General features: G+C 49.7%; 1 protein-coding gene across 1 annotated transcript in view; it reads right to left on the reverse strand.

Moving 5' to 3' along the window:
• The window catches only part of KCND3 (potassium voltage-gated channel subfamily D member 3), a 114,988-nt gene extending 96,564 nt beyond the window's left edge, over positions 1-18,424 (reverse strand). The window contains exons 1-2 of the mRNA XM_086765821.1: positions 18,341-18,424; positions 13,266-14,450 (exon numbers count right to left, since the gene is read on the reverse strand). Of these exons, the coding sequence (XP_086621947.1) occupies positions 13,266-14,374 (1,109 nt within the window). The 5' untranslated portion in view covers positions 14,375-14,450; positions 18,341-18,424. The remainder of the gene's footprint in view (positions 1-13,265; positions 14,451-18,340) is intronic.
• Positions 18,425-19,682: the final 1,258 nt, after the last annotated feature.

Below are 19,682 nucleotides of genomic sequence, written 5' to 3' on the forward strand. Positions count from 1 at the left end.
CATTTGGAAGTAAGCCATTAGAGCTGGTTACCGATACCCTTCCTGCGTGACCGCTGCCAGGTCACCTCTTTCTCTGGCCCTTCAGCTGCGCGGTGGAGACAGCGCCCGTCTTGCAGCAGAATTGGAACTGCAGCGATCCAAGGGTGGGATGAGAGGGATATCTGACTGTGCATGTTTACCCGATTAAATTCCAGAGAGCTGGGGACCCAGTGTATTGGAGCTTGTTGCCAGCGGTTGGCAACTGCTTTCGGGTGTCAGGAGGAGCAGAGCACAGTGACGAAAACTTTGGATGTCTGTCACCTCACAGCCAGAGGTGGAACCTCAGTCTCACTGGACTTTGAGGATCCTGGCACAGAGATTCATACAGCTAATTGACAAATGGTCATCAGGTCCTTCCCACACGCCTGCCGAAGGTCGCTATGGGAAGCACAAAATTATCATAAATTTGCCTTGCTCACGTGAAGCTTTTTGTCCTGAGTCACAGTGAGGGCTGGCACAGAGGCAACGATGCTGTTGTACTTTCACTTCTATCTTTCCCTGGTGATAGGACTGGATGAGGGAAATGGTCATGGCTGTCTGAAAACCCCTTCACTTTGTCCCGTGGCAGTTATATCTGGCCTTCAGAAGCCCATTACGCTGAGCCACCGAGACAGCTCGTGAGGGAGAAACATTGTCCAGAAACGCAGGACAAAAGACATCCTACCTCTACAACATGGTTTATGGTATCCTCTATCAAATGTGATGCCGACCTTTAGCGAAAGAGGCAGACCTTTCTGTGCAATCCAGCGACGAGGCTGAGAAGGAGCGCAGAGCAATCCATTAACTGGGACACGTCAAGGCGCAGGGGAGCTGTCTGCCCGCCTCTGCCCGGAGATGCTCAGCTAGCACGGCCAGAAACCCCCGCTCCCTTCCCGCGCCGCACCCGACAGCATCACTTCTCTGTTCGCCCCGACGCTCCCCGAAATCGCCACCCCGAGCCCAGGGTGCATTAGCTATGCTTATTTCCTGCAAAAATTTCACAAATCCTGGTCTGCCTTACTTTTAGCCACTAATAGTTTCCATCCTAAGTATTTATATTGCAGATGAAGCATTCGGTATGCACAGATGTTCAGACAAATGCCCTTTCTCTCAGTTTGTGATGCTTTAATGGGTGGATTTAATTTATTGTGTAGTCAAGTGCTATAGGTAGTAGATGTGCTGTCTGCCCACTCTGTTTTGGAATTGCCAGGGAAGCAGTTTTTAATGGCTGCACACAAACTCTTTAGTGCCTTAACTCGAGAGCATGTAGTACTGCGAGCTGGAAATGGCCACTCTTCGCGGGACGCCCCAGGAACGCACTGGCATCCTCACAGGGATGAGATATGGCTCTGTGGAGGACCTGACACCAGAAGGCATCTCTTGCCATAATGACTTTCCCATAAAGCAGTGCATAACATCTCTCCCAAATCGCACCCCGACCTATTCAAATCCACAGAGCCCAGTTTAGCTGTCAGTGACACTCGTTTTTCACCGGTGTGACTCACTGGTGGTAATGAAGTTACTCCCGATTCACGCTGTGATCAGAGTGGGCAGAACCATTAAAAATTATTTACACAGATGAAATTGCAAGGGGCTGTGGAAGCCGTCAATAGAGCGGCCCTGGAAGGGCGCCCGTAGCCGCAGCCGCGCCTGACGAGCGGGTTTTATGGGCTGCAGCCGCGAACGGAGCCCCCCGGACACGGCTAACATGGCAGCTATAGACGCCTCCTTTGTTTTTGACAAACATGAATCATAAAAGCTGCTGAAATTCATTGTCAGTTCACAGTACATTTGGTGCCAGACTTTCCTGCTGCAATCATGTGAATACACGCTGGCAACGTACGAGCGAGCTGCGCGCGTGTTTACCCTGTGATGTGCACTTGAGGGCAGGCAGGCAGGCATGCATAGGTTTAAATATATATACATTTAAAGACCAAACACCTGTTTTCTCCTCAAAATCTTGATCTCTCCCTAAATTAGCAGTTATTTTTTACTGCAAAGCTCAGACATTTTCCTTCTCTTTTCCTCTTGAACATTTTTCAGCTCTGCTGAGATGCTAACAGACAAAGGATGGACAGTGGCAGTGCCCGAGAGCGGCACAACGCTAGGAGCTAACAGTTTAAACAATACTTCAGTATCTGCTGAAAATCTTTGGCTGGCTGAGAAAAAAATACGGTTACTATGTGGAAGACAAAATTAAGATTTAAAGATTTTTCTTTCAATATCTGTAGATCTATTCTCCTCTTCTGAAGTCTCATTTTCTCCTTTCTCTTCCAAGCCAACAGAATTGAAAACGATGTTAAGAAGCATGTGGGTACAGGATGGACCATTCCTTACAGACTCCTACCTTTCTGGGTAATAAACTGTCCACAGGACAGTGTGGGTGTGAGAATTCCTTTGGACCATTTGGGAAGACCTCTACGTTGGCATCTGACCCGACGTATCTTCCCCGGCCACAAAAGCGAGGTTGGGGTTTCAGAAGGAGATCCACAGAGATGTGCCATTTCAGGAGCACTTGTTCATGGAGTCATAGAATAATTCTGGTCGCAAGGGACCTCTGGAGGTTACCTCCTCCAGCTCTGCGGTGTCTCCTATGGAGGCTGGAACAGTCCTGTGTTAATGCCGAGGGAGAGTTATTAGGACGTGGGTGTTTTAACAAGTCATGTTGGTGTGCGTCATTGTTTGTATCAGAATTTGTAAAGAAAGGTCAAAACTGGAAAAGAGCCTCTGCTGTTTGTTGCTTTTCTGATTCACCCTGACACCTACACCCCCAGGAAAGAATCTGACAATGACCCTGACTTTGCTCTTGAGCTACAGATACGTCTTCTGTGTGTAAACTGACGGAGCTGTTTACCTATGTTTTATCTGCTCGGAAGGCTTTACCTAGGCTGGAAATCAAGCTTGTTCAATAGAGTTCGTTAGGTAATGAGCTTATTCACTAAGCTCATTAGTGGTGCAATTCATCCTCCTTAGCCCTCTGCAGCCCAAAATCTTGTATCCCTTCAGCCCAGCTTACTACTTGTGTTGACCCTTAGCCAGAGGGATGACTTTCACCCAATTTCATCTGGTTTGGGTATTTTCATTCAGCAGCTGTCTTGCTGAATGAATGTTTCTATTATTTAATCTGGCCTGCTATTCCTCTGTAGCAGAAAAATATCTGAGAGGGTTGAAGTCTTTTGCATCTAGCGTGCCAAGGCTAGAACATCATGCCAACTCCCTTCATGAACTGAAGCAGAGTGTCTGACTCAGTAGGACTCATCCTGTTCTGTGATGGATGCTCCCTGGATTGACGAACAGACGGTTAGGCAGATGTAAGTAGGCAGGAAAACGAAAGCGGCACCAAGTAAAAGTTGTGATTGCCTCCTGTGAGCTGACCGTAATCGCCCATCTGTACACAATCGAGTGGTCTTGCAGGAAGTTTGAAAGCACGCACGTGCCCGGCAGAAGCTAGGGATTTCGCGTTTCGGTTAATTGTGCAGGGATCAGCGCGGGAGCTCGATGAGATGGGTATCTCACAGGTGCAAAGCTGGGGGGAGACAGGGTTTAAATCTCCCTGAACCGACAGCACAACTGAGATGTGTGACAATGAAGGATGTGTGTTGGCAATAATGCTTCATTGATTCATGTTCAAAGTGGTAAATTTAAGTCCTGTTTCCACTCCTTTCAGACGCTGATTACTAGAAAAAGGCTCCCGTGCAGTGGGGTAACGGAGGTGTCAGTCTGTTAGAGCCACAGCAGCCTGCTCCTGTCTTCCCTCTGGTGGAGAGGCAGGAAGAAGGAACTGGAGATCTTCTCCGTTTAATATTGACGACAAAAGGCCGAGAACCTAGGTAAACCTCAAAAGACACTAAACCAGGATCATAATTGAGAATGAGTTCTGAAATCAATTGCAGGGAAAGAATCAGTTTGTATATGCATTAGCAGGTAGGGCAGCTCGGCAGGAGCCAAGATGCAGAGGACCAGGCATCCCTGCTGTACACATCTCGGGAAGGAGTAATTTTAGACCAGTCCTAGTCTGGTCCTTGGACTGAACGCCCATTAGCAGTGAGAGCACATTAGGTGCGTTCCTGGAGTGCCATTTCCAGTCGTATTTCATCCAGAGGAATGTGGTTTGCTTGCTCTGAAACCTCTTTGCCCTGCGAGCCAAACAGCAGCAAGGACAGGACTATGGAGTCTGCTTTCAAAGAGCGTTCCTGATCCAAGCTAAGACACTGATGTGGATGGACCCTAGGAGAAAGCAGCCCAGAGCAGCTGTCTCTTGTTTTTGCTTTCCTTTAGAAGGCAGCTTACTCCTGCCAAGCATTAGGTTGCAAGAATAGCTGGCTTGCATTATCCTTTCCAATTGAAAAATAAGATGCTATTTTTGTTCTTATAGTGACTGTAATTAATATTTAAGGAGGATGGCTCCCTTGTGCTCTGCGTCATACAGATATAGAGACGCGTGTGGTGTTGATAAGATGCTGTCTCCAAACGACACCCCAAAAGTGCACATAGAGCATACAGACATGGAAGTGAGGATTGCGGCAAACAGGTGAGAAAATAAGCAGAATTCAATAAGAGTAAGAAGTTATTTTCCTCAGTACAGAGAAGAAATAAAGGGGCTGTCTGCTTGTGGGGTGAAATCTTGTTATCTCGAGGCTGTGCATTTAAATATTAAAAGGCTGAAAGTGACTCAAGATTTTATCATCTGCTGTTTTCACATCTGATGTGAAACCCTGTACCTACAGGCGAGATGAGAAAAGCAGCAGCAGTTTGTGTCTTTTAGATGGCAAAGGGCAGTCCCACGTACAGAAGGAATAAAGCAATAAGTGCGTGAAAAATAATTACCCGGAATGAAAAGCGAAGGGTGCGTCACAACGTGAGGATGTGCTGTTTGATTAAAAGTGAAGCCAGCAGCTTCACCGGGCTGGGCGAGGTTTGTGGGTCCGCGGCGTCGTTTCTGCCGTGCTGCCGCAGCAGCGTTCAGCAGACCCCTACGTGGTGCGCGTTCAGCAACGCCGGCCGCTGCCCTCCATACGCGTAAGAGTTATCGCTTGAATTATTTGCCCTTGTTATTAGGAGACCGCGCAGCACGGTTGTGCTGAGACTTCTGCATCTCTGTTTAAGCCCGGCTTTCGGGGCCCCAGCCTGGTTGCGCAGGACTGCTCTCTTCAGAAGCGAGCCATCCTTCTCAAGGGCTTTCTGGGGATGTACATCAGCCAAATTTTGCAAAGTCCTGAAGGCAAAAAGCTAAAGCTGATCTGTGTTTTAATTTTGCCGCAGATGGCAGGCCAAGATTAAAGCAGCAGGCTTCCCTAGGCGATCCGCTCAACGCCTCTCCTGAACCTGAACTCGGAAAATGGCTTTGAGTGGCTGCCCATGTCGGTGTCTTTGTTGCTGCAGATGCTTTTATAGGTGAGAGATAATTCCTACGCAGTGCCACTCTCCATCAAGAGCAGCCGCAGCAGTGACAATGCCATCACAGCCCCGTCCCCAGACCCAAACCCCTCACGGCCCCGTGCAGAAAGTCAAGAGAAATCCACAATGGAGAGCAGGAACAAAAGAGTGAAATCACTAAAGAAAGAGAGAAAGAAAGAGCCAGATGCTCCAGCATCATTTCTAAGGCTGCAAACCAGAAGGAAAAGCCGGTACAGACTTGCACCTTCTAAAGGAGCAATGAATTGTTTCCTCCTCTGGCAGGCAGCGATTTGACTTGCCACATGCCTCCTAGTAATTTCCCAGCAGGTTTTAATGTTGGAACAATGGCATTCTGTTAGATATTGATTTGAAAATAACTCTTCCACACTCACTTGTAACTTTAAGAGGTGAATTACAGCCCTTGAATGTGCTCTAATGTAGCAGTGGTAAACAGTGAAATAGGCACAATCTGTTTCGCAGGCGTTGCCTGTCCAGGAGAAGGCAGAGCTCCGCTCAGCCCTGCCCGTCTTCCCGGTCTGCAGGAAAAACATCCAGCAGCCTGCCTGCGCGGGAGGAAAACATTAATAAACTCACAGTGGATGTGGTGGAATTTGACAGAAAAAAAATTCTATGCTGGATGTCAAAGCAGCGAGAGAGGGAGGGCGATGGATAAATGGCCTACTTGTAGCTCTTTTCTTCTTCGACTGCTACCGAGCCCTGACGCTCACCATGGGACACGGCTGCGGCTGCCCGCGCCCTTCGGCGAGCCGTGAGGGGCAGCCGGGGGTGACCCGTGGGTGCTGCGAGTGCCGGCGTCCTGCGCAGCAGCACATTGCGGAGCACCTCACGAGTGTGATGGGTCTGCATCGCGCCCTTTCTGAGGCTTGGCGGCGTTAAAAATAAATAAACCTGCCACGTCCTCCGATAACGCGCTGCGGCAGCTCCGTCCCTGTGCTCCTCACGGACTGGAAGGAAGGGTGGGGAGGCGCGGGTGGCGTTCGGTGCCGGGGGTACAGGGCTCCCACGGACACCGTGCTGTCACCGCTCTCAGAGGGTGCCGCGGTACCCGAGATGGCAGTCAGCTCTAAGTGTGATGGGTGGAGGGAAGAATGCTGGCTAACACGGAGTTTCTCTGTTTATCCTAGACTTTCTGTAGCTTTTTCTTTGTTTTCCATGAGGTGGTCCCACTGCAGTGCCTGGGACGCTGGCGGTGCTCACAGGCACTCCCATGTGCTGGCTTCAGCCACCCAGGATGCACAGATCCCTTACGAAATTGCCATTAAAATGCCTCAGATTTATTTTTTTTCCTAGTAGTAAAGCCAGGCAGGAGCTTAATTTCATTTTTCAGGTGCCCCATGGTAAATCTGCAGCAGGTAGGGAGGTCGGGGTAGGGGTGTGACGCACAGATGTCCCCTGTAAGGAGCGAGGGAGGGGACTGACCCCCGGCCGCGGGTCGCTCAGAAACTCCCCTCTGCTCCACAATTCACCCTGAAAACCAACTGTATGGGATCGACTAAGAGGCATAATTAGTTTTGGCTAATTTGTTGCAGGGCCTTTAACTTCACTTCCCCTTTCCCCACTTTACAACTGACCGTGGCTACTCTGTCCCTTATTTTGAGCTGATCTCTGTAAACTAATTGCTGTTACTGGGTCAGTGCTGTTATGAAATTATCATTTTATGAGACCAAAAATAGCTCAGACCCAGTCAGCAAGCCAATCACTTCCCTTCATCTCCAGTGAAAATACAATGTTATCTCTAATCTGAATTCCTCAGGCACTTACTGTGATGCAGGCTGGAAAGAAAGGGGGGAAAAAAAAAAAAGGAGCTTGGAAAAAAAATTGTAAATCAGTTGCTATAGATGCATCTCTGGCAAGGTTTCCATTGGTAAATTTAGCAGTCACGTTATAATTTTAGCTAGTACCATGACGTGGCCTTATTCAAAATCATCCTCACACAAGTTTAGCTTAAAGGAAAGTTATTTTGTCTTGCACGTTAAAAACGGTGCGTTTGCACAGACGTGCAATCATTGTAAATACCCAAGGCCACAAAAAGCCTAAGGAGAGAGAAATACTTTTTCTTTTTTAAGAGAGAGAAAAATCCACTGAATTGCACTTGCTGTGGGAACGAATGAAGGCATTTCAATACTTCTGGGGTTCTGGTGCACACAGAGAGCTCAAAAATGAGATGCTTGCCTCAGATTTACATCAACATAGTGAGGGGGAAAGGCTCCGTCTGTAGTTTCCGATACAAAGACATTTCGCACGCAGTATCTGTGAATGCATTAGGAAAGAAAATTGATACACGTTTTGTGTGAGGTGCTGCTGGAGCCCAGAGAAGGAAGGCTCAGGAAAATGGCCTCTTGGTGTAGCCCCACCAGTTCACCGTCTGATCGCACTCTGTGTATTAAATCCAGGCAGTTCCTGGGGCTGCGGCTGTGGGAATTGTTGACTGAGTGGGAAATGGCGAGAGTGATGAGATTTTAGTGCCTTGCTTCACAGAGGAAATATCCCCCATCTCATCCATCTCCCCTTCGATGATGTTAAATATGCAAAGTAGTGTTTCTATTAAAGCAATTTTTCTGATTCAGGGTAATGGCAGTTACTGAAGTACTGACACGCGCAATATGATTACCGGGCCAAACAGCAATCTTTCCGGAGGAGCCGGGAATGGCAGCGCTCCAGAGATGATTTATTATTTTCCTTGCTTTGCAAACTCCTCTTAGTTTGCGTGAAGGAGGGTGAATGAAGGTTACTATCATCTCAAACGGTTTCCAGGCTCTGCGTTGGGGAACTAACGGCGCAGAGACCTCTGCTCGCGCAGTAGCTGGCGGCGTTGGCAGAACCCTGCTTGGTGCTCGGTGAGCTCGCACCGGTCCAGCTGCCGGCAGTCCGGCGGCAAGCACCCGCGGGCGATGCCGCTGCGTAAACGTCATCCCGTTCCCGGTCCGCGACTGAACACCGACAAAAGTAAAGCCCCAGAAATACCAAAACGAAGAACGATGTTTTGTTCAGGGGGGCTGATCGGGTCTCTCCCACTCCACGCTTTGCAGAACCCCGGGGCAGCAGCTTGAACCCAGGGAAACCCGCCGAGACCCCTGCCCCCAGATCCCTGCTCTCTAAGCACCCAGCGCAGACAAACTAAGGAATTCCAGCTCTTGCTGCAGGTCAGGCTGTTGGCATAACCAGGCCAGCACATCTGTTTTATGGACTCCTAGCGTTAGCCTGGCTCCTGACATGAATTACGTGGGTAGGACCGTGTTGTCCAGGTGCACTGATGTGCTGCTTGCAAAGCCAGTGACCAGGGCAGCCGAATCTGGAAGGGGGACAGCGATCTCGGAACCGTGTTGTTCTTGCAAACACAAGGGAGCCAGTCAGACAGGAGGTAGATTCTCCTGGGACCAGCCCGGGGCGGTGAGCTGTGGGAGCTCAGCCTTCCCTGGGCACAAGAAAATCACCCATAATATCCCAAAATCTGTCAGCAACCTCTGTTCCTCAGCCTGCGGCACTGCTGGTGTCTTGACTCCAAGGCCCAATGGTCTCGGTGCCGGCTCCCTCCGGGACGTACTGCAGGTGTTCTGCCCTCCTCTGCTCCGGCCGCGCCACCCTGACGCTGCGACCACCCGCTGCAGGCGCCGGCGTTCAGGGCTGGCATTCGTGTCCGGCATCCCCCGGGCCGGGGCGGGCGGCAGCCCCGCCGCGATGCCCCGCGGAGTCCTGTCGGCCTCTCCGCGCCCCGGCACGGCGCAGGTGGATGCGGCTCCTAGGGTTTCACAACCGCTGACACCGCAGGCTGCGGACACTGCCTGGAGTCTGAAACATACTGCTGCTGTCAGGTGGAATGAAAACAGCGATAAAAAGCTTAGAAAAATAGGCACTCTGGGCAAAAACGGTGTGGGGTTCGGTGGTGAGAGAGGTCGCGTGCCGCAGCCGTGCTCGTGACGCGCGCTGCCGGGCGGAGGAACACGAGCCGCTCATCCACAACCAAACGCTATTTAAAACTAAATCAAACCAACGCGCTGGCAATGAGGAAACGAAATTTACGATAATTAAACTGTCCCTACATACAGATGTGAAACTGGTGGCCTCTGCGTCTCAAGTTAGCTAAAATCCTGGAGAGGGACGCGAATGCACCGCGCTCCCCCGCTGCTTTCGGCAGCACTGGGGGGGTCCTGGGGGGCACCACCTCCCGCAGAAAAGAAAAAAGGGTGCTGGTAAAGCTGGTATTGATTGTACTGGTGTTTTAGGCAAGGGCAAGAGAGAAGATGGGGATGAGCTGTTGGCCTCTTGAGAAAAATGTTTCTGCATGAATTGGATAGCTGATTTTGAATTAATTTTGAATAGTTGTTTCAGTAATTCAGATTGATTTAAGATGCACCCAAGAATAATGCTTTCATTATAAAACCTCCTGAGCAAAATTTAAATCATGCTAAATTAAAAACAGCCTCTGTTAAACCAGGGCTGATGAGCAGAGCTCAGGATCAGAGACGCAGGGTCAGTGTAATTCAATTCCTTTGCTTTGTTTCCCATGCCAGGGAAGCTGTGCTACCTGTCTCCTCGGGTTGTTAACCACCCAAGGAGCTTGCAAGGCATCCCGGGCTTCTCAAAACTGCTTTGCATCCTGACACCACCAAAAGCAGCTCTTATTCTATTTTATGCAGTGTTTCACCTTCAAGAAGAAGTGTGTTTTTATTGCTTTTCATTTATGGGTCGATCTGGAAATTCAGTTGTATCCTGAAGATACTCAGGAATCTGGAATAACCGCCGCTGACGCGCAGTATGGAGTTAATGGTTTCCTAACGCCTTGTTTGGTTGTTGTGCGCAAACTTTCCCTTTTATATAACTAGAGCTAATTTTTAGATGTCTTAATAACATGGAAAAGTTATCCTGCACGTTCCACATCACTTTTACAAAGCACTCAGTCCCAAGGAACGGTGGAACTCCAGGGTCAGGGAAACGTTCACTTATCTGGATTTAAACGTTTGGGTGTTCAAAGCAAAAACCACATACATATGCATGTAGGTTTGAGTTAAAGCCATCGTGCTTTACAATTTCTGGTTTTAAATGCGGGCTGAATGTTTAAAGGCAAATAACAGAAAATATCTAAGGTATCCATAAAAGCTGTGAGCGTTGCTGGAGTGCAAGCAGCGGACTGGCACCCACTAACCGGGCAAAGGCTGGGTACTCAGGAGCTCGTTGGAGATTTGGCCGCGTTGTTGGCAACGTCCGTGCAACAGGAATTGCCAGCACTCTCGTTAGTAACGAGATCCTTCCAAACATACTGAAATGACTTCTAAAAAGAGATGTACAGGAAATGTTGTACGAAAATGCCAGTTTGTCAAAAGGGAAAGGTTTACGGGGAAATGAAGGGGCCAGGGGATGGTAACATGCGCAGCACGTGGTGGGAGTCAGAAGGTGGAAATGACCTGGCACCAAAAGTTTAGTTTCCAGAGTTCAGGAGTTTCTGCGCCGTGATGTTGAGCTGTGGTGGGACGGCTGGTGCTGGCACCACCGGTGCCTCGCTCCACCAGTGCCCCCACACCCCTGCAGCCGGGACCCCGCACTGGCCTGACCGGCTCCGAAAAGTGCCCCTGCGAGGGGGTCCGGCCAGGGCTCTGCCAGGCCGCTCCGGCAGGAGTTAGGCTTTCATGGCTCACAGTAACAACTTCTCTTCCTAGCCCAGGTTTGGGCGGAGCAGGGAGAGGGCTTGGCGTTGGGAGCCTGGGTAAGGAAGCGCCAGGTTCCTGCCGAGCGCGGTCGTAGGCAGACGGTGCTGCCGGTGAGCACAGGCGCTCTGCGGGGTCTGCTGTTACCAAGCTTTCTTGTAAATCTGCGATACGACGCCAAACTTAGCTGATAGACTACTGATAGACACCCCTATTTTAATTAAAATCCTGCAACAAACCCCCCAAATCAGTGATACTAGCAGTGTAAGCTTTAAGCCTTCGACAGCACTTTGTAGGTCCCTCTCCAACAAACTCTTCCAAAGCCGTGTTTAAGCATCTAATTTTTAAAATTCTTGTCAACTCGTTAAACGCACTCATTCATCTATAATTTCTGTGATTTCAACAGATTGAGAACACTTTAAAGTCCTCAGGAGCACTCTGGTTTGCCTACCCATGCGTTCGGGAAGGGGAAGAGAACGGGACCAAGTCCCCGCAGCGAGGGGAACGGAGGCTGGCTTGCCCCACAGCACGCTCTGCGTTTATTTCACAAAGATTTGTTCCCAGGCAACACCGAGCGTTGCTTTGACCCCAGCTTCCTTGTCACAAAGATGTAACAGCGTACGTGTGAATGTGCGCAGACAGACAGGCAGGTGCAATCGCTATTAAACCGAAACCAGAAAACGGAACTGCGTTCTCCGGCATCTCCCCTTTGCGGAGAGGACGCACGAACAGGCACCCAGGACAGGTGCCCCTCTGAAGCTGCTCAGATACCATGGCGGGGACAGGAGGGTGGGAACCAACCAGTATGGACCAGTCAGAGTATGGAAAGCTGAACCGCAGGCTGGGGGAGTGCTGGGATCTAAAGCCCGGCTTTGGTTTCTAAGTAAGCACTGAGTTCTTTCCCAGGGTAAGGACCTTAGCTTCTGCCACACCAACGGGCAAACTTTGCTTAGATGTCAGAAAAGGAGGAAAAAGAGATCTTTCGGTGACTATGACAAACAGGTTCTACATTTTCATTTAATGAAGAAATTCAGACTTGCAGTTGTCATATGCCCAGATCCTGCGCCTTTCTGACAGCTGAATTATGATTTTAATAATTTAAAAGTGCTACTGTGAGCTGGTTCATGTATAATAGCCACAGAGAAGGGTTTAAAATCAAAAGCAGTTTAGAGAAAAAGTGGTCACCATACTACAAGAACGAGAATTGTCTACATCTGAATATTAAACTGTGTGAACTCTCCAGTGGGACAACTCTCTGTGCACGAGCTGTAAACTCAGGATGCTGCTCTGATGTGTGGAATGAAGAGATTGCAGTCAATCACAACTTCGTGGCTGCCTGAAGCAGCAGCCTGTGACGCCCGCTTTCCTTTACGTAACCCCATCGGGGTGAGGGTTTGGCCATTCTGCTTACAAAGGTTTTACTTCAGAGCAACAGAAGCTCAAATCTATAATCTCAGTAGAAACATCTGTAGGACAGAAATGAAATATAAGGGGGAAAAGTGCCCTCCAGGCTACATTCCCCTCGCTTTGATATCATCATCTTTGTACCTGTCCACGGGAATGTTTGAAATTCTACTGCAACTGCTACAGCATGCTCATAGTACTCTCCAAACTCACAACTAAACACAGACAAGAAGCCTGTTTCCTGCTCAATTAAGTGAAAAACAGACCATATCCCGCAGATCACGGAGTATTTTCAGTACGGCGGCCCACAATATCCATTTGAATTCAGCAAAACTATAGCTCCCCACATGTCAAGTGGAGAAACAACGACCAACATCGCAAAAAGAGACAACATAGACATCAGCGACCTTGTGTAAAATCTACGGCTCGAACGAACGTCTGAAAAGAACATGAGCTGTAGCTGCCAGCTCCTTTGCACTCGTGTTAACGTTCCTCTCCCGCAGAAGGGGCGTGAAACGGGACCTGCTACTCCACAGCCGTGCGCCTCCCGCACTCATTTACCATTGCGCCAAGCATTTGTCAAGTGGGTGTAAGTGCTTTTTCTGTTTTATACAACTTTACGTAAGCACAAATGGCAGAAGTTGTAAGGCAAAGAACAGTCAAGCCCTTAACACTTCGAGCCCCTTTTCAAACATGCACCCAGGAAAACGCTCAGGAGTGACTGAAGTCAAGCTCCCAGTACATGCTTGCCTGCTGCTTAGCGAAAGAAAAAGTAATACTCACCCCAGTGTTGTCATGGTTACAATAGTGTACCAAAAGGAAGCAGGAATACTGGTGAATTTGCTTGCCGAGGACCCTTTCTCTGCATAAAACATCACAGTTGCAAAGATGATGATTGCCATAGTGAGGGAAAAGAGGAGAAAGCCAAGCTCGGAGGCACAGCTCTTCAAAGTGTAGCCCAAGATTCTTAAGCCTTGGGAATGGCGAGAGAACTTGAAAATCCTGAAAACCCTAAAAACCCTTAGTGTCACAAAGGCTCCGCTGACATCCTCATTGTTGGTCATCACCAAGCCAATGTAGTACGGCATGATGGCCACCACGTCAATGATGCTCATCACACTTCTAATGAATCTGTAGCGGCTTGGGGCCGCAAAGAGTCTCAACAGATACTCAACCGTGAAAATCATCACGCAAGCCGTGTCCAAGCAAAAGAAAGCCACGGCGTATCTTTCCCCACATGGAAGCTCCTTGTTTCCAGGCACCGTGCCACAAGGGACGGTTTCCACGACATTAGTGATCACAGAGACAGCAATAAAGAAACCAGTGACATAGTAAAAGACTAAGGCTAAGGTGCTGGTGTGGGGGTTCTCGAAGGCTCGCCACATCGTCTGCCGGAAGCTCAGGGATGGCATGGACCCTTCTTGGTTGTTTTCTGAGTCATTGTCATCCATCAGCCGCTCCGCGTTTTCCCGCTTTCTGTCTTTGTACTCTTCGTAGCAGCAGTCCCCAATGATTTCAGGGAGGATCCCATAGAAGGCAAGCTCTTCGTCATAAGCAGAGATGCACTCGTACCTGGGATAGTGCAGCTTGCCAGTTCTATAAAAATTTAAGATGCACCTAAAGACCTCAGGATCCCGGTCAAAGAAGTACTCCTTAGTGTCTTCGTTGAAGAAGAACTCCTTCTCGGTGCTGCCCAGGAGAGTGTCCGGGTATCTCTCCAGTGTAGTCCTCCAGGTCTGGAAACGCCTGCCGCTCACATTGAGAATGATCAGCTCATCCTGCCTCTTGTTTTTCTCCGTGGGAGCCAGTGGCATGGGACAGTTGGCCACCGGCATCCATCCTATGGCGGCTGCCCTGGCAAAGGGCAACCACGCTGCTACTCCTGCTGCCATGATGACCCCAGGCCTTGTTACTGGAGAAGACAGTTAGGCTGCTCCGGCGACCTGCTGGAAGTCAGATCAGTTCCATCTAAAATAGAGAACAAAATACAAACACAACACACAGTCAAGCGCGGTGTCCTGCCCCATTGTGTCAGAGAGTCAGACACCCGTGCGCACACAAGAATTTAGAGCCACTGGCTTGCCCTCGCCTCCCATGGGAAGAATGGTGCTTAACAAGGCACGTGACAATCGGCTCCGCGGGGTGATGGCATTATTATAGATTGGAATTCTGAATAGCAAATGATTCCTCATTAAAAGCATTTTAAAAGTAGCATAAACACACTAATTTATATTTGCTTCCTTACAAACAAGACGAATCCGTAATTCCCCAGGTGTGAGCCTCATGCTCATCAGTTTAACCACAGCTGTCAAGAAAGAGCTGGGAACTCCGCGAGATCAGCCTGCCGCTCTCCCAGCGACACTGCATGCCGTGAAAAGCCACGGCTGGACTGAGCTGGGCTTCCGGTCTGTAAAAAGTTCAATATGTAATGAGTCTTGCACTGAGAACATTTGCAGTGGAAAGAAACAGAAAATCTCTGGTTTTCATTAGTTTTCTTCCACCTTTAGTTACAGACCTGGCCTCAGCAGCAGTTTTTCGCTGGTCTCTCTCATTCAGAGATGGGTTTACTCCCGTGAAACATTGCATTCCTCCGCCGCATCAGAGGACAATTCTGACGTTCAGGGAAGCATTGCTCAGAAAACCTGAGCAACAGTCAGCTTGGATCCCAGGTGTGAAAGCTGACGGACTAAGGCACCAGCTGAGTACCCAGAACATCAGAATGATGGAAGCCCCCGAAGTGGGACGGCTTTCCTCCAGCAGGAAGATACCAGGATTGTTTCCTAGCTAACAGAGGCAGAGGTCCTTCAGCCGAAGAACTCAAGGACTATCAGGCTGAAATGAAATATGTTCACTGCGCTCTTGATTTTTAAATGAAAAATGTCCCAAGTGGTCCAGACCCTCAGCCACTGCAAGCCAACATTCTCTTGAGGTTAGCGTAGTTATTGTGGTTCTGATCTAGCTGTGAATTTTCTTTTTCTTTCTGATCTTTGGTCAGAGTTCTTACAACATTTAACTTTTGGTTTAACTTGTATTTACTTCCACTGCCCTAATGTTTTTCTAACTCTACCATAAAATTATCTGGAGAAAGGTGCCATTATCATATAAGATGCATTAGGGGCCCTATCGAAAGTTGATTTATCAATGGAAATTCCATTGATTCCACTGACTCAGGCCCTCAAAGCTTAATTATATCCTCTACACGGTATCCTGCTAGGCAGTTTTACTCTGAAGTTTTGTAATTATATGAAAGCTGCCATTCCAGCCAGCACGGCTGCAGCATTATTGATTTCAACAGGCCATCAAAATACTGAATAAAAAATGATGGCATCAATCTGTGGTGAAAATGACTAAACTGCTCCCAGAAACGCTCTTCCTCTTCAGGGCGCATTAACATTCATCACCTTAATGTGGCGTATCTTTCGATGCAATTTTACAATCTAAAGGACAATTGAAATCCCTCGTGCAAGCATCTTACTGCTGCTGGAAGACGTTTTGTAATTACGGAACGTGTAATAATCCACAGCGATGCTTATCCCAAGGAGACGCTTTGCTTATATACACAGCACTGGAGCAAACTTCCACAATCTTTTCCTGTAAAGGATTGTTCAATATTACTATGCACTACTTTTTCTCTCTCCCTGAAGAGGGAATTTATTGCGTTAATAGTGCCAGACTGACAGCCCTGGAGACCAGGCTCTTTCGTCTGTGCGGGGAGAGGCTGAGCGCAGCCCTGCAAACTTTCTCCGCATGACTTTGAAAAGATGCCCCAGTCTTCAGCTGAAAGGCCATCTCCAGGGGCCCGGTGGGCTCCGGCAGCAGATTCCTTACACCAGCAGCCGTGGTTCTTTTAATTCTACCAAACACTGCCTTAAGAATAGGACTGCAAAACGGGAGGCAGCAAAATGAGAACCATTTCATCCATTAATCACCAAAGAGACGCAGGCAAATAAACAGGAGACCAAGCCAACGCATCCTGGTCCTGTTTTCCCTGCTGGTAAACAATCTTCTCCGCTTTTTAATTTCAATTAGCGACACCACCCCGAGTCGTCCGACCAGGACTGATTGCCGACGCACAGCAGCCTGACCAGCTACAGTACACTGGATCCTCATCTCCCCTGATTTCTCAGGGGAACCGTTAGAAATCTCTTCTGTACTTGTATAACTTTGGTGGTAAATTCCAGGTTACCTACATTAGCCGCGAGGCACTATAAATACTTCACGCATAATTGTTCTAATAAAGCACTGGTAACTCATAAGTGACTTACACACTTTAAAATCAATTTTTAAAGATAAAATGGGTCCTTCCATGCTGGCAGTATATGTGGGGAAGCTATAAATATCCCTGCTATGAGATGGGCAGGAGATAAAAACAAAAGGGAAAGAGAGGGGGAATCTGCTGTGGACATTTAGTTCCCATCTCTCTGTCACCAAGGGATGCAGCTGGTTAAGAAAACTTAGTGCACAGCTTAATTTTCAAAGCTGCATTAAATCTATCACATTTGATCCTCAAAATACAGGAAAAGTGAGTCTTTGTCAGCTATAAATTGTCTGAAGGACGGAGAGGGAGAAAAGCTATAAAATCCTGTATTGCAGAGGTTTTGCTTTTTCCTGTCTGCGAGTCCTTGGAACTCCATCCCTCCCCAAAGTGGGAGACAGAAAACTGAGACAGGACCGGATTTGGAATTCAGAGCTGCACAAACTAAGCCAAGTAAAAAAAAAAAATCTGAACTAACTAGTTTATCTACAGAATTTGGAAAGAATCCTCCTTTTCTGTAGCCTGGGTTTTGGGAACTGCTAAGCAGTCTTTTTAGGCTGGAAAGCAATTGGCCGGGCTCAAAATATTCTGTACAGCCGATGGAGTCTCTTCAGCTCGCATAGCAAACAGACCCACTTTAACTCTAACAAGTATATATTTAGCTAGACACACATTTCTAATTTTAATTACTGTAATTTCTACATGTAATTTGGAAGGAACTAGTTAACAAAAGATCAGTACCCTGCTAAGGACATTTAGAAAACTTGGTACATGAAATAAAAGAATTTGCCTCCTTCTGATTTTAAGAAGTCAGCATCTACAGAGAAGAGAATCTGTTTTCTTCAGACAATCTCGACGACAGTGAATCGGTGTGAGGAAATCTGACAGAAAAGGCTGTGGCACGAGCCCGCTGGCCCCCGCCCAGGACCCCCAACCCCATCCGAGTCCCTCCCTGTCTGCACCACAGCCGCTTTGCGGGCACCAGGGTTTCATCCCCGGGTTCAAGCAAAAACCCGACAGGCACGGGCTGCTCCGTGAAGCTGAGCGGGGGAAACTTCAGAGAACGCCGTTGTTTCTATTCATCTAAAGGGTCAAGAAATAAACGATGGCTTCTTACCACATTAGCTCCCAGCGGCAATGCCGTACTCAATAAATGTCTCTTCGTAGTCTCATGAAAGCAGAAACAAAACAGAAATCTCATAGTGTTTCCCTTTCTAGAAGCAGACAGGGATGATTTAAAATAGGACTGGTAAACACACTGTGAGTTTCCTGAGGAGACTCTGCTAATGGGAGGGAAGAGCCTTGCGACCGTTTGTTCTCTCCTCGCCTGTCCTTGCTGGGTCGGGCTCAGACAGCAAAGACAGATTTGCGTGCAAGCCAAATCTGCCAGCCAAAGCTTCGATACCCTCCGACAGTCACATATTCCTTTCCCTTTGCAATCACATCACACAATAAAACTTTCTGCAAAACGTTCACTCCCCCAGTCCATCGGAGAGATTTGGGAGCAAAAGCAACAGGCTTAGGGGAAATGCATGCAAAGTTCTCCCCTCCCTCCCAGTCAGCCCAGAGAGCCCCGTCTTGCCGGCTCGCAGCGATGCCTTACCTGGCAAGGACAGACGCTCTCAGCGCCCAAAAGTAGGGCTCGGTCTGGGGAACTGGAAGGAAGGGGGAGCAGTCACTCCTCAGGATAAAAGGTGAACTGTGCCGCCTGCCTCCCGACTCCCTCGCTAAACGCCGTCAGAAGCAATCGGTGAATGTGATCGTCATTGTGAAGGCACAGAGAGAGAGGTGACTAAACGGCTTCTCCCTCATTGCTGCCGAGTCGGAGTCTCCCCCTGCCTCTCTCGCCTGAGCTCGCTTCGTCTTGCCCCCTCCCCTTCCAGTACCGCTCGGAGCTCTGCTCTGGCTGCCTAACCCAGCTGGAACTGGGAACTGGGGCTTGGCGAGCCCACTGGTGTGGACGCAGCAGGGCGATGGACCCAGCTGGTCCCAGGGAGGCTGGCTGTGAAGCGAGGCTGGAGAAAGGCAGTGTGAGCTATGAGAGACACCAGCAAATGGAGCCGTTAAATACACGGCAGAGCCTACCCTGCATGCTAATGCGCCAGCAGCGGCAAGGCAGGGATGGAGTGGGGAGAAGTACGGGATGAACTTCACTGGTTCCTCTCGGAGCTCCCTCTGCATCCCTGACTCTCGGGCAGGCGGGGACCGCGCAGGAGAGACCCCTTCAGCTGGTAAAGAAATTGGGCTATTCCTCCAGCATCGCAAACCTGCAACCAGCACCTTAGCCAGGGCAGGGGGCTGCGTTCAGGAATGGAGATAAACAATTCAGACTTAAACCGATCCTTCCCTCTCCCCACCGCCTGTCCCCTTTGCCCCTCGCCCGGCTCTTCTCGCTTGCCCCGCTGCTCGGCAGCTCTCAGCAGCCCCGTCGCCACCCCAGCATCCCTCGTTCACCCGCGGTCAGAAGTTGGACTCCCCCCGCTCAGAGACCTGCCATCCTTCCTCGTTTACCTGTCTGCCGGCGGGTCTCCGCTAGTAATTAACTGTACGCCCAAATCACAGCGAGCCAGTGTCGCCCAGCTCTGCCGGGCGGCTCCCGGCCGCGGCTGCTCCGCCGCAGCCGGAGTTGGTGACTTCCACCAAGTGAGGCAGGCGCCCACGGGAAACGCGGAGCGCGGCTGCCTGGCCACCGCCTCGCCTCCTCCCGCGGCGCGGAACCGCGCTTCACCCGCGGCCGGGAGCGCGGGGCCGGGCGGCCACCGGCTGGGGGCGAGGATGAGGAGGGGGCGAGGCGGGCGGCCCCTCGCTCCCGCCGGCCGCGGGTGACCCCTCTCCCGCCCCACCGCCCGGGGGCCGGTCCCCCCGCCCTCCCGGCGCTCCCCCCCCTCACCTCCGCAGGGCCCGCGGGCCCGGCCGCGGCCGCCAGCCCAGCGCCTCCGCTGCCA

The sequence above is a fragment of the Chlamydotis macqueenii genome, chromosome 23 (genome assembly GCF_036417535.1).
Source record: "Chlamydotis macqueenii isolate bChlMac1 chromosome 23, bChlMac1.mat, whole genome shotgun sequence".
Lineage (NCBI taxonomy): Eukaryota > Metazoa > Chordata > Aves > Otidiformes > Otididae > Chlamydotis > Chlamydotis macqueenii.